Source organism: Eublepharis macularius, chromosome 1 (genome assembly GCF_028583425.1).
Source record: "Eublepharis macularius isolate TG4126 chromosome 1, MPM_Emac_v1.0, whole genome shotgun sequence".
Taxonomy (NCBI): Eukaryota; Metazoa; Chordata; class Lepidosauria; order Squamata; family Eublepharidae; genus Eublepharis; species Eublepharis macularius.
The window spans coordinates 63,925,721-63,941,603 of NC_072790.1; the positions used below are offsets into that span (position 1 = coordinate 63,925,721).

Here is a 15,883-nt window from a genome sequence, read left to right on the forward strand (position 1 = left end):
TTTTACTGAATTTGTTGTATTACCAAACCGAACAGGAAAATCAATTTGGTATTCAGGGAATACCAATTTTTTTCCTCTGGTTCAGTATTCCAAGTTCAGATTTACCACATTTTTTATGTATGCACACTCCTATTGAGGACATTTAAGTGAACCTGGAGGTAAAATAAATAACGCAGCATATGGCTATGGCTGTGCCTGCAGACTGGTATTGGCTTTTGAAATGGAAGCTGCCATTTCTCATGTAGCTTACTACAGGGCATGCTACAGTAAAACAGAGCCACTCTGGACACTTGTACCTATGGATTAGCAAAGGAGTGATAAAATGGAACAGCTGTACTCCCTCCATTTATTATATGTGACACAATACATTTATCTCTTAAGACCTCTTTCATTACGAAATTAGAGCTATCACTCACAAAGGTCATATTGAGTATGTTTATAATTACCCTCGCACTGGTAAGTCCATATTCCTTGCTGATTTAACGACATCTTCAAATTTGTCCATGCTTTCTTCTATAGTACAATTAATATTCATTTTGCTGAAAGACTCAGATGCTGCACCAAAGACAGACACTTCTGTTGCTCCAGCAGCAATCTGAAATAAACAGAAAAAAATTGAAAAAAGTTCTTTTTTCCTTCTTAAGAATGTAATAATTGTCCAGCATCATGTTTGCATTAGAGTAAATGTACATAGGGGATACACAGCTACTAGTAATCTATATTTTCACATGTAAAACTTAGTAAAAGTGTGATCAGACAACATGATATTCAGTATCTGCCTGTCCCTCACTCCAATTCACTGGCTGCCACTGGAAAGGCCAGATATATGCAAGTCTCATATTCCTTTTACAAGACATTGCTGAGCAAAGGATATGGGTGGGAGGGGGAGAGGCAATGGAGAAGTATTCGAATCCTTTATAGCATCAGAGTTTCTACTTCTATTTGCGTACATCATTAAATTCACCCTTTTCAGGAACTGAACAGGATCTTTCTTCTCTGATCCCATACCTATTCCTAAATCTGGCAGATCAATAAACTCAAAGAATGGAGCCAGGATCAGATGGTCTGCAGAAAAACGAGAAACGTTTTTTTAAAAAATTGACCGGAAGTTTGTTTGAGCTTGTTCAGTACATTGCAATAGAGTGGCTTTGTGGGCCAAAAACGGGTGGAGGAAAGAGTGAGAGGTAAACTCACTGGTGCCCGACTCAGGCAAAGAGATCCAGAGGAGGGGGAGCCACAGCCATTGCCACCATCACATGAGCTGGGCAGGTGAGGAAGAGGGGGAGCCACTGCCATGCCTGCTGCTCAGCAGCCAAGTGAGGAGGAGTGAGAGCCCCCCATCACCAGCAGGGAGGATCCAGCTGAAAGAAGCTACTGGAGAGACTTCTGCTGATGCCAGCCCCACTGCCATCACCTCTCCTTCACAGGCAGAGGGGCAGAGGGGGAGGAGTAAGAGCTGCCACTGCCCCCCCTGCTGCTCTCTTCTAGCTGGGCTGGCAGGTGGGGAGGAGGCAGAGAACTGGGAGCCACTGCTGACTACCTGCTCTGCCATTCCTACCACTCCTCTTTGGTAGCTGCCTTGCCCCCTTCCCCCTTCTACCTCTGAGGCAGCAGTGCTGCAGGCTAGTAGGAGAGGAGAACCAAGAGCCTTTATCACCCATCCACTCTGCTGCCAAGGTCACCGCCACCAGACCCTCACCACTGCTCCACTGCAGGCAGGCAGAGGGAAGAGAAACAGTACTTGCCAGTGGTGGCAGTGCTGTGGGATAGCAGGTGGTCTGGACAGTGACTGACTGTGTGGAAAGTATAAGACTTCCACCTCTGTTTGTTTCATGGGTTCCTCACTTGTACATAAATGTATCCAAATCTTAATACTCAGGCATTAAAGTGTTGATATTCCAGTGACTGAAGACCTTCAGGCTTTGTTTGGCATATCCCCAGTAAACTCTTATTGGCCTCCTCCCTGGTTTGTAAGAGCCCCGTGGTGCAGAGTGGTAAGCTACAGTACTGCAGCTCAAGCTCTGCTCATGACCTGAGTTCGATCCTGGAGGAAGGCAGGTTCAAGTAGCTGGCTCATGGTTGACTCAGCCTTCCATCCTTCCAAGGTCGGTAAAATAAGTACTCAGTTTCCTGGAAGTAAAGTGTAGATGACTGGGGAAGGCAATGGCAAACCGCCCCATAAAAAGTCTGCCAAGAAAACTTTGTGATGTGATGTCCCCCCGTGGATCAGTAATGACTCGGTGCTTGCACAGGGGACTATCTTTACCTTTACCCTGGTTTGTGTATAATTTTAAGGTTTTAAATGTTTTAATATTTGTTGTTTGCCACCTTAGGAACCCTAGTATGGGTGGAAAGGAGGCATAGAAATGTTTCAAACAAACAAATAAATAAATAAGAAGGTATGCAAAAGCTTGTTACAGTACTGGTGGGAGATGGCCGTGGCTCAGCAAGAGGCATGCAGAAGGTCCCAGATTTAGTCCTAGAATCTCCAGCTGCAATATTAGGTAGGTAGGATCCATGACCTTGGAGAACCACTGCCCATATACTATACTGTCTGCCAGAGGAGATAATACTGACCTTAACTGAGCAATGGTCTAACTTAGTGTATGGCAGCTTCATTCGTTGATTTGAGATACAAATTACTTGTATGCTGCTTCTACTGCTGGTATAAACCTCTAGCCATGAAAAAAAATAAAACATTTTCCTTGCAAAGATTCCCTATTGTCCCCCAGGACAAATGGCATATCTAGGTAGAATAAGCATGCTGGCCACACAGCCACTAAATGTAGTTGCAGAATGTGGGCAGGGCATGAAGCAGCTAGGTGCTCTACCTACATTCTGGCGACCACAAGTAATGAAGGGGTAGTGCCAGAATGCTTGTTCTCACTTGGTATGCTGTGAACCTCAACAAGACCTTCTCCCTTGAGAACAACCTTGACTGCAGACAAGGGAAGCTCTTGATCAGATCACATTCTCCGGCAAAGTTCTTTCTGTGATTTATATGAAAAATAAAACAAGAACCCAGTGGCACCTTAAGAGATTTAACCATTGAACTGGGATGAATTTGCTAGTTTTATATGTCGGTTAATGCATTTATTAAACTAAATTAAATCCTTGTGCCAGTTATTGATTATCATGCCGAGAAACAAACAATACACTGTTTTTGATTTGTGATGGCCTCTTTCTCTATAAATTTAATAGGATTTACCTAAGCACATTAGTGCACTTCTAACCCTGAAATCATCTGAAAGTTTATTCAGGCAAACTTTTGTCATTGAAATAAATGGGACTCCTTTAAAGTATGATGAGTTTCCCACATGGAAACAAATGAAGGTTCTGGGACAGAAGCCATGCACTTTCCATAGGCACTAAAGCTTCCAGAGGGGGGAGGGGAGGGGAGTAATTGTCAGGATGAATTAAATTTTCTCTTCACTCACTAATCAGATTTCAGATGCTTTGTAATCCTTTCACCTATGCCTAGAGAAAGAAATGTACTCCAACGTAGACTGAAAACATAAATAAGCCATTACACAATTCTTTCTTCTTTTCCATATTTTCAGATAGGCACTGACACCGTATGCCAACTTGTTTAAACACTGTGCCATTAGTTTCATCCATCAATATTATTTATGCACATAGTGTGCTTTGCAAGCTGCAAGAAGAGAGGTCCCTACCCTGAAAACCCGACAATCTAAATTTTGTCATAAGGGAGAAAACAAAGAGAGGGTCAGGCAGGGATAAAAAGGGAAGCATCGTTATTCATTTCAGCCCATGTATAAAATTTAACGCAGCTTTGCGAATTTGCTTAACTTGGCCCACAAAAACTCACAAAGTTTAAACTAGGCCATCTCATTTCTGACAAAGTGCCATTCTAAGGAGAATTAAGCCCTTCTAATCTTATCGACTTCAATGCACTTAAAAGAGTGGAACTCTGCTTAGGACAGCATAGTAAATGTTGCTTCACATGGCATTTTCCGGTTGTAACAAATGTGTTCTTTAATACATGGACTGATACTGCAAGCAGCATACATACAGCAGAATGGAAACCTTGAAGATTAGGAGTGAGTACTGGATATCGGACTCCAGGATAACGTTCTATTCCTTTCATAACTTCTGTGTGATCTGCCATCTTAAAAGAGAAAAACAAGTATGCCGATTTAGTTTCTTAATGTCATAGGACTGTATCAGACATTTACCCAAAGGTTAACTAGCTACAGATATTTACAGGATGACACCATTTTCTTTTTCTAATTTTAATACAACAGCAAAACATCCCTGTTTTCATTTTGCAGGGAATACAGGTGGAAACGGTCATTACATAAAAACTGTCCTCATTGCAATGTACTTTGTTGCATGTTTCCTACAAAACAAAGGATCTGGTTTTACAGTTCTCTGTGCACTTATACATGTGTATCTGTTTACTATGTAAGTGATGGCACTTTTAAAAAAGTAAATTAAAAATCCGGAGATAATATCGCCATCCTGTCATCTTATATTTGAAAATCATTGTATTAAAACTTGGAAGGGGGAACGTGATACAACCGGCTTTTCTTTATCCTTGTTTTACAATTTAACTTTTTTTCCTGCAAGAGTGGAGAGATGCAACAGGGCAAACAGATTCTGTTTCACTAAAGAGCATTAGCTTAGTACATCATTAAAGACTGCATAATAGAGTTACATTTCTTTAGTACGGAATTCTGCTCTTTTTTTTAAAAAAAAGTAAGCGGAGCACATTTATATCACTCATGGCAAGTCTAAACAGCTTCAATTTCCCCCCCCATTTCCATTTACTAAGGAAGAGGTTTTAGATTTTAAGCTACTCGCCACAACACAAGGGGTACCTATAGATGAAAACACACGGGCCCTTACTGTGTCATTACCATTTTAAAATTCCCACTGTAGCAGTTGTAAACATGTGAGGAACTGGAAATAATTTGGTCTAATCTGTATTGTGCAGGGGTAAGAAAAGAGAGAATGTAGCTCACAATAAGGTAGTCAATACAGAGGCATAAAGCAAGGGCCCTGCCGTGGAAGCATAGAGGTGAGCAATTTAAATACAGCAAGGGACCACAGTGTGAAAAGTGAAGAAGAGAACATCATGGAGTTATACCTGTTGAATTACTGACTTATGAATTCAGAATTAGTCTTATACATTAATCAACCACAGAAAAATAAAAACACTGTAATAATGGCAAAGCTATAATAATACATGACAATAGAAACCAAAATACGGCATACAGCATACAGCAGGAAGTTTGGAAACCTTCTTTAATCTGGAACCATTCTGGGACCACCTCTACTGAAATCTGAACTCTGTGTTGCTCCTAGAAAAATATGATTGGCCTTTTACTTGTGATTTGAAGAGTGGTTCCAGATTAAGACTGTTTCGAAACTTCATGTCGAATGCTGTATGTTGATTGTGAACTGCACTATCAAAGCTGAATTCCTGAAGTTGATTTTGAGGAAGACTTCATGTGAAACTAGATTATACCTAGGCCCTTGTCAGTTTCAACTGGGTTACAGTTTCTATTGGGTTTCATCTCTGTATATGTTTGTAATTGATTTTGTTAATTGCCTTACAATTATTGTTTGAACAATCTTGTACTTCTGTTTTGTGCTTCTATTGTCATGCATTATTATAGCTTTGTCATTATTACAGTGTTTTTATGTTTTTGTGGTTGATTAATGTGTAAGACTAGTTCTGGATTCGTAAGTCAAGTAATTCAACAGGTATAAGTCTGTCAAGGTGAGCAAGGCTGCCCCCTGCATGTCCCTGTTCCCCATGCTTCTTACTGTTGTTGCTACCCCTCATTCCTGCTCTTCCTCCTTATTATTTATCATAATGACAGTGACAATCATGTGCCCCCCATGAGCAACTCCTTCTCCCTTCACAGCTGAGATGCAGTGATAGGGATATCGCAGCTCAGCTGACAATCATCCCTCCCAAAAGCCCTTTAAAGGGTCGAAAGTGAGGGAGAAAAACAGAGCATAGATCTGCCTTGCAACCCCAGCCGGAAGGAAGAGACAGACACAGGTTTGGAATAAAGGGCCGTTTATTAAAATGACCATAAAGGTAATGCACGGCAAGAGCTAACTAAGCGGTACAGGTCAAGCCCTGGGGTCAGCACACTGACCACTGCCTTGCCTGTCTGGGCGAGCCCCAATGCCCCGGGTGTAGGCCATCTCAGGAATGGCTGCAACCCGGCCAGCTAGGCCATAGGATCCCCACTCAAGCATCTGTTGCGCCCCAGCCGTCTAGCATGAGGTTAGGCCTTGTGCCAGGGGATCCCCTCAGGCGTCTGCCCCCCCCTGACGGTATCCGCCACAAGCATACCGCCCTAATGACAGACCCTGTTCCCCAACCTTGCGGAATGCCACAGGGGCTCACCGGCCCGCACCCTATTCCCAAAATCTCCTGCCAACTACTAACGAAACAGCAAAACCCAACAATAACTCAGAACACTGCAATTAGTGCAAGGTAAGCGGAAAAAAACCCCTTCCCAAAAGCCAATCAGGGAAAAGAGGGAAAAATTCCTACTTGGCTCTGAACCCAGCAGCCGGCTATTCCTGCACTAAAAACAGGGTGAGGTGGGTGGGCCGAGCGCTCGAAGAGACTGCAGCTGGAGAGAGCGGAGCCGCCTGGATCAGGCTCTTGGCTCCGCCCCCCAGCTAAGCCCAGGATGCCTAGGAAGGGAGCCTGTCTCCTTTCCTCCAGGGCGGGGCCGCAAAGGACGGCTCCCAGCTTGAGCGGCATTCTGCCGTGCTGGGAGAGCCGCATTCCTGGCTGGCTACAGGTGGAGCTTCCACAAACGTGCTCTACCCACAGCCATCACACTATTTTCCTTTAAATTGGAGCAAAGGAGATTTTTCTTTTATTCCATCTGAAAAGAGAACGCCTGGAGAGCCCCATGAATCATTCTTAGAATAGGCACGATGCCATGTGGAGGGTCACAAAAATAACAGCAGCATTCCACTGGCCACACTGGGCAAAAGCCCTGCGTGGAACTCACTAATATGGCTGGAAGTGGCACGACTGGCTTCTCATAGAGTTAAAGTCACAAAGGAGGATGGTCTGAAGTGGTGGTTTTATGGTAAGTAGCTATTTTTACTTTCTATCATTCAAAATACTTTCAGCAGTTGTAGACAACACATGCGCAAAGATGGCAATATCAATAATGGAAGACCTAACAGCTTTGCAAATTGCCCCCAAGTTGCAGCTTTCACAGTAGCAGAGCAAGTCAATGTCTTCTGCCAAAATGTTGTGCTTGCTCATATTGTTAAAAGAAAGCATAAATATATACAAATGTACATGCCTCAACCCCACCAACTGTCTTAAACTTAATAAGTATGGGAAAGGAGAGGAGAAAATACTTTGTAGCTGTAATACTCTGTTACATATTCTGTTTCTGATACTTTGTTCATTGTCTAATGCTATTTTCTGTGTTAATAAGCCCCCCAAAAAGGGGGAGGGGGAAGAAATGGAGTGACAGTGGACCTCACCAGTCTGGGCACAGGCGACAGAGTATAAAATAAGAACAAATACTCAAGATGGCAAGCAGGTGTTCAATTTAGCTCCCTTTTAAAACACTCAGAAAGCACTGGAGGGAAGAAGTTTCAAATAGAGGTGTTTTGTACTTGGTTATCTGTACCAGTTTCTAACAAAATTATCTTTTGTACTTGTATGCAGTTACTAAATGTGTACCAGGGATTGGCCCAGAATCTCAGCAGACTTTACTAAAGTGACACTTGGTCCGAGGGCATACATGCACCAAGGAAAAGGAGGTATCTGACTCTAGGATGACCGCCTGCTTCCAGTTAAAAAGCATTGTTACAACAACATCCTCAGCTATGTCCCAGAGAACAACGCTCCACTAAATCACTTGCCTGACGAGGAGGGATAGAGTATTTCCTTCCAAGATGAAGATGGTCAAAAACATTACATGACTCACAAAAAAGCTACGCTGGCTATGTTCACCTATAGAGATGAACCAATTTATTCCAGAAGTGTACGATGCATATTTTTCATTGGGCTATCTCAGGAACCTCATGCCCACGGCATTTTAAGCTTCTACTGTAACTATTTTGATTACGGTATCTAATCTTTATTCCTTCAATGACCCTGTCATTGAACTATGACTGTTTGCAGCTTGATTTTAATTATCCCATGGTCGGGTCCATGTACATCCCAATAGCAAAAGGCTAATAGATTTTGTGGATTCTACTCCACACATATTCCTACCATATACACATTATATTTTCATTGAATAAACCATTTATTATGTCTAAAGTCAGAATATAATCCCAAGAGGAGAGAGGTTGTTTAAAAACTTAATGTGTTTGTGTGATTTTTTATATCAGAAAAAATAATGCATAGTAATAAATAAACTAAATAAAAACATTGTTTTCTACTGTTCAACAAACAATATCCAACTCCACATTATTCTATTTTATTAGTTTTCCTTTCCTTCTCTTTTAAATAATAAGACAATTACACATTCCAGATCCTTTTTACCAGTCCATTCCAGATGGCAGTATTTCCACTAACAAATTATTTTGTTAACATTCAAAACATGTTTGAATGCTTTGTGAATGTTATTCATATTGAATGGTTTTTAAATGCTTGAGGAGGGGAGTGCTGCTTGAATGCTGAAAAGCAGCATTAAAAATTATCAATTAAACCACCACATAACTGTGCCCTGCCTGTTCAGCCCAGTTCTAAAAACTTTAATTCCTATATTAAATAACAAATGCCATCTCAGCCTCCCAGACCAAGGGAAACCTATGAAACCAAATAGTTACCATAACGATAAACCAGTATGACAAAAGCCTCTGCATTTAACAGTTACAGCAGAACTGAAAATACAGTTAACAGGCTAAACTGGAAGCTCTATGAAACTCAATCATTGCAAATCATGTTTATATAATGTATTTGTCCCCTTGATATTTTTCTTGTAAGCAGAGTCTTACTTTAACATGTACATTTAACATTTATGCAATTAACTTTCAAAGTGTAGTAAGATACTTAAGCAATAAGTATTTCAATGGCAGCAGTTTATCATTCTTGGCGATTTCGATTATAGGTGTGGGATCCTGTTTTATATGGCACCTTTGCTACTGCAGAACTTTTTTGATTTCTTCTGGCTGTTCTCAGTCAGAAACACTCTGCCAAACAAAATGTTAGAAGGGAAATGGTAAAAGAGCTTTAAAATACTAAAAGGGGTGAGGGGAGAAAGAAAAGAAAAAGAAAAGGGGGGAAAACGAATCCATACTGGAAACATAACCAGCAGTTCTATTCCCAGGACCTAAGAAAATAAAGGAGTACTAAGAAGGCATAAGTGAGACTGTGCTCCATCTCCAAGTGATGCAGCCATAGCATATAAACAGAATTTAATCTAAACATCAACTAAGCTATTAAAACAAAACATCCAGACTTGAAATGAGAATAAAAAGGAATTGTTTCTCTCTCCCCCTTCCTTCATATCTGACAAGGCTAAGCCAAATTTGCTACCCAAAAGGACTCACAGGAAAAGGAAGGAATTAAAAACACATTTTTTAAAAATCAGCAGGGTTGGGGGGGAGGGAGGAAAATGGTGGTATATGCTTGCTTTATATATTACTAGATGGAACAATTTGGTCTTTCAGTGCTATAACCATCAAACCTCAATGTTACATTGTACAATGTGCTAGGATAAGTTTTAAGAGAGGCATAAGAAATAATCTTTGGACCATATCCTGGGCCTCATTTTTGTCTCAGGGTCCCTTCTAAAACCTTTCACATGCCAAGTCACTACCCATGATCAGGTGGTTATTTGCACCACCATACATGCAGGGTTAAGCCCTATGTATGATACTACAAACACTGTTGTGGGGAACAAAAAGCTAATCCTCAGCTCAAAAGCAACCGCATACAACTAGCTGGCCATAGGATTTTAATGCTGTTTTCCTATGCTATTTTCTAATGGGATTCATAAATACATGATGTTGGTGCTAACAATTGTTTTCAAGGAGAACAGCATCCAATGACATAGTGTAGGATGCTTTTCTATAAGAAATGAAAATGAAATGGTTACTCTTGGTTCTCTTTCATGGTCTCTGAAGTCTTATGGTTAGCATCTTTTAACATTTCAAAAGCAAGGTACAAATTAGAGTAAGTACCTTTCAATAATGTGAATCTTTTTTCTTTCCATGTAATGGGTGCTAGGTGTTTATACTTCAAAGGGAGACGCATAAATATTCATGTTTGTTAATACATTCTGTATAATGTGTACTGAAATTCATTCCTGAGTACAACTACCTCTTTACAAGTGGAAAGTACTTTCAACATAAGGAAAGTAAGAATACCGACAAAACATTTTAAATAGGGTTACCAACTGATTAAAAACCTGCATTTGTCAGTTGTACCCTGATTTGTCAGTTACTAGTTTAAAATATAGTTGCATGACTCACTTTGGGGGAACCCTGAAGGAAGGTGAATGCATCTCTTAATTATTAAATAGTGCATACAATTATTTTTTTTAAATAATGGTGTTTTGAGGGATCAAAGGATTCCAGATACTTGGAGTGAAGCAAACATATCATTGATCCCCAAAGAAGGACAAGATTTGACTAATGTTAAAAATTATAGACCTATTTCGTTACTCAATAATGACTATAAAATTTTTGCGAAGATATTGGCGGAAAGAGTAAAGGGATGGCTATCCGAAGTTATTGAGGAGGAACAAGCTGGTTTTTTACCAAACAGACAAATCAAAGACAATTTAAGGACAGTTATAAATGCTATTGAATACTATGATAAGCGCTGCGACAAGGAGGTTGGTTTCTTCTTTGTGGACGCTGAAAAAGCATTTGATAATTTGAACTGGGATTTTATGTTTGCCACTATGGAACAGCTACAAATGGGGGAAAGATTCATAAGAGCAGTGAAAGAAATCTACAGAGACCAGAGTGCAGCAATTGTGGTGAATGACGAGGTGACTAAGAAATTGACTATAGGTAAAGGTACAAGACAAGGGTGCCCGTTGTCTCCACTGTTGTTTATTTTGGTCTTGGAAATATTGATGATACAGATTCGAGAAGATAATGCAATCCGTGGAATAAAAATAAAAGACTTTTCCTACAAGGTCAGAGCATTTGCGGATGACATAATGTTAATTGTGGAAGATCCAATTGAGAACATGCCAAAGGTAATAGAGAAAATTAAGGAATTTGGAGATCTGGCAGGATTCTATGTAAACAAAAAGAAGTCAAAGATATTATGTAAAAATATGACCAAACAAAAACAACAGTTACTAACGGAAATAACAGACTGTGAAGTAACAAGTAAGGTGAAATATTTGGGAATTGAACTGACTGCAAAGAATATAGATCTATTCAAGAATAATTATGAGAAACTGTGGACTCAGATAGAGCAAGATTTGATTAAATGGAATAGATTGAATTTGTCATGGTTGGGAAGAATTGCAGTAGTTAAGATGAACGTGCTGCCAAGAGTGATGTTTCTGTTACAAACAATACCAATTATTCGGGACTCTAAGCAGTTTGAAAAATGGCAGAGGAAAATATCGGACTTTGTTTGGGCAGGCAAGAAGCCTCGAGTGAAAATGAAAGTATTACAGGATGCAAAAGAGAGAGGTGGAATGCAACTGCCCAATCTTAGACTTTACTACGATGCAATCTGTTTGGTGTGGTTGAAAGACTGGATGACGCTGAAAAAACGCAAATTACTGGCCTTAGAGGGATATAAAAAATATTTGGATGGCATGCGTATCTGTGGTATGACAAAGTAAAAGCAGACTCTATGTTTTTACACCATTATATTCGGAAAAGCCTCTTCACAATTTGGAAGAAGTATAGAGATTACCTACAGGAAGGAATTCCCTCCTGGGTGGTTCCTTATGAAGTAATAGATCCGAGAACTGTCGATAATGAACAACAGCACTTAACATACAAGGAGATAACACGAATAGAATTTTCTAAACTAAGAATAAAGACGCAAGATGAGTTGTCTCCAAGTTACGATTGGTTTCAATATAGACAGATTAGAGATCTTTATAACTCGGACTGTGTGAAAGGAGGGGTAAGAATGGAGAATTCGGAACTAGAGGAGGTAATTCTACAAGAGGATAAAAAGGAAATCTCTAGGACTTATAAAGTGTTGTTAAAATGGTACACAGAAGATGAGACAGTTAAAGTGCAAATGGTGAAGTGGGCTATAAACTTTAATAAAGAAATAACAATGGAGGCGTGGGAATACTTGTGGAAAAATATGTTGAAGATCACGACATGCACTAATATTAAAGAGAACGTCTACAAAATGATTTATCGTTGGTATTTGACACCAAAGAAAATTGCGTTAGGGAATTTGAACATGTCTAATAAATGCTGGAAATGTAAAAAGCATGAAGGATCTTTGTACCACATGTGGTGGACCTGTGAGGTAGCTAGGCAGTACTGGGGGGAAATAATAAGAGTGATAAGTGAGATTTTACAATTTCAAGTTAATAAGAACCCTGCTACTGAACTTGGGAATGGAGGATATTCTAGCACAATACAGGACATTGTTATTTTACATGATAGCAGCGGCTAGACTTTTGTATGCGCAAAAGTGGAAAGTACAAGAAGTGCCAACTATCGAGGACTGGATTTACAAATTGCTGTACATGGCGGAAATGGACAAAATGACAAGAAAACTGAGAGACCTTGATCCAGGACAGTTCAACATGGATTGGGAAAAGTTGAAGCAATATTTGGTGAAAAAATGGGAGGTGGGAGAACTGTGGCAGTTTGAAAATTACTGAAATACAACAAAAGAAGAGGGAAGTGACTTTACCGAGGGGAGGAGAGTTAAATGAGGAATTCTAAGCAACTATTTTATTTGACTACTATATATAGTATTAAGTAATAGAGGTGTTATTATAAGAATTGTAAGGACAGAGACTAACTAATTTCATTTCTGGCAGATAATTGTATAATGGAGAAATTATATAACTAAAATAGAATGAATATAAGAAAGGCGGAAAGAAATATACAGTAGTATATAGAATATAAGTTAAATTGATTGACTTATGCCGAATGTACCTAGAAGTACCTAGAAATATGTAGAGTATGGGTCAAATTGATAGATGAAGTAAAGAGCAACATATAGAGTACAAGTTAAATTGATTGACTTATAGTGAATGTATACAATGTTTATAGAAGTACTTAAAGTTGTGTAGAATAAGGGACAAATTGTTTGTCCCATATTGATAAGACTAGAATGAATAAGATAGAATATAGAGTACAAAAATTAGACAAAAGATTGTTATTATTAAAGAATATATGCCAGGAATGTAATACTTAGTTGATAAGTTAAGTGGGAAAGGGAATAGAGATAGCACGGTGTTATAATAGAGAAGCTTAGAAGAGAGTGAAAGTATATGCTTAATAGAATAAAATAAGTTTGAAATGAGTAGGGGGAAAAATGGATAAGGGGTTGGAAAACTGTTGGAAGTCAACAAAAGGGGGGGGAAGGGAGGGGGTTAGAACTGGAATATTTAAAGGAAATTGATTGTAATGGATATTATAGTGATTTCTAATCCAATAAAAAATTTTTAAAAAAAAATTATTTTTTTTAAGTTATCACTTGTGATTAAAAGGAAAGGTTTAATATTTCCCTTTCCATGCGTTTTAATATATTTGGGCATGTGGAATATTTCTGATGACATGATACTGGAACATAAATCACTACTAGCCATCAGCGTAGCAGAAGATCTGGTTTATGGATATATGACTCTGTTCAGCACATTCAGTTTTGGTGGACTGTGAATCATTTTTATTAGAAGGGCTGATAGCATAGTTTTGTTCTGAAAGGAAAGCTGTCTGATAGCTTTAAATAAAAATTGGATTGGGGGAGATCCTTTTTATGTCTTTTTTCATCCAGTCTGGCACAAGAGCTGCTGTATCTATGCAGATCTTCTTTGAAACACTGCTAATAAAGATTTAACTGATCAATTTCAGCAATTAAGGGATCAAAACATGTAAACATAATTAAGCTATGACCTTTTCAAATTCATCCTACAATCCTGGCCACAAGAACATACACAGCCCTACTGCATCAGAACAATATCCTTTTCCCCTCAGAAACCAACCTCATGCTTCTGGGAAGCCCACAAGCAGAGTACGAAGGCAAGCCTTTCTGCGCTGTTGTTAATCAGCCCCCTGCTTCTGAATATTTATTTACGAACTTCATTTACACCCCTCCTTTCTCCCCAATGGGGACTCAAAGCTGCTCAACATTGTTCTCCTCTGTTTTCACAACAACCCTGTGAGGTAAGTTAGGCTGAGAGTGCGTTATTGGTCCAAGGTCATCCAGTAAACTTCTGAGGCAGAGTGGAGATTTGCACCTGGTTCCCCCAGTTCCTAGTCTAATGCTCTAACCACTACAGTGAACCGCTACAGAGATTCCATTCACCAGCTGATAGACCTATCCCTCATGAACTCCCCTACTCACATTTTAAATCCATCACTACATCTTGCATCAGTGATTCCATAAGTTAATTATATACTGTGTGAAGAAGTACTTTGGTTTCTACTGAATCTACTACCAATCAAATTCACTAGGTATGGAAGCATTTCACTAGTAACATAGGAGAAGCAGGAAAAGGTCTCTCAGTCCACTTTTTCCACACCATGAATAGTTTTATATACATTTATCATACACCCTCCCTGACTCCTTAGTCGTCTTATTTTCTAAATCGATAAATACTTTAAAAATCAACAAATACTTTAACTTTCCTGATTGGGAAGGTAATCCAATCTGGATGGTTTTCGTTGACCTTTCTTGCAACCTTCCCAGTTCTGTAACATGTTTCAGATGTGGCGACTAAAACGGCACATTTCCCAAATGCATATGTACCATTGATTTATACACTTTAATTTAAATCCCATTCCTAATAGTCTCTAACAAGGATTTTTTTCCCTCCAGTAATACTGGACACTGATTTGAAGTTTTCATTGATCTATTCACCATAAACCAAACATCCCTTTCCTGGTTAGTCATACCCATTTACAGTATATTTGTGATGATCTTCCCCTCACCCCCACTTAAGCATCATTTTACACTAACATTCTCGTTTGTCATTTTGTTTCCCATTCCCCCAAAATTGGAGAGATACTTTTGGTCCTTTATTATTAATGCACTTGACAGATCCAGGTCTATCAATTTCAAATTCCTTTCTTTTCTTGGCAATCTTGGGATAAACACCAAAAATTTGTAATACACATTAATCTCATGAGGGATGAAGACAGGAAAGTAACAAAGGTTCTCTCTGTGGCAAGATAAACATTACTAATATTTAGAATCTTCACTGAGTAGCACTAAGAATATTTCTGTTTCACACAATTAACATTTTTGCTATCAAAGAATTGCCAAGTTTCATTCAGTCCAGGAAATGATCTGAAATAAATATTGGAATATCGAGGATCATTTTGTGAGAACCATTATGTACCGTTATAGCTTTACTCATGCCAGATGGCTTTCATACCCACAAAAGTATTTCCATTTAGTGAACATTTAGTATAAGATTTGGTTCCAACTCACTGGGCCAGCTGACTCAAACAAGGTTGTTTTCTGCTTCCTTTTTTAAAAAAACCTCTCTTACCGTTTAACATTTAGGATTGATAGGACCCTGACTGAAAACAGAAATGGCAACTTTCTAGTCTAGAAACTTTACAGTCTGAGTTGGATAGATATCAAAGGGATCAGGGCACAGAATAGAGGAGACGGGGAACTGACAACGGGTAGCGGAGAGGGTAGATACAGTTAGATGGTATCTGAAAAGAGGAGAGACAAGGCTGGGTAGGGTAGTAGTGGTCAGGAGACACTGATTTGATATAGAATGTGAGA

General features: G+C 39.3%; 1 protein-coding gene across 2 annotated transcripts in view; it reads right to left on the reverse strand.

The window, feature by feature from the left end:
• HMGCLL1 (3-hydroxymethyl-3-methylglutaryl-CoA lyase like 1) overlaps positions 1-15,883 on the reverse strand; it is a 91,777-nt gene that overhangs the window by 46,723 nt on the left and 29,171 nt on the right. For both annotated transcript variants that reach the window (XM_054988224.1, XM_054988215.1), the window contains 2 exons: positions 4,034-4,129; positions 447-595 (listed from right to left, as the gene is read on the reverse strand). In XM_054988224.1, coding sequence (XP_054844199.1) covers positions 447-595; positions 4,034-4,129 — 245 coding nt within the window. The remainder of the gene's footprint in view (positions 1-446; positions 596-4,033; positions 4,130-15,883) is intronic.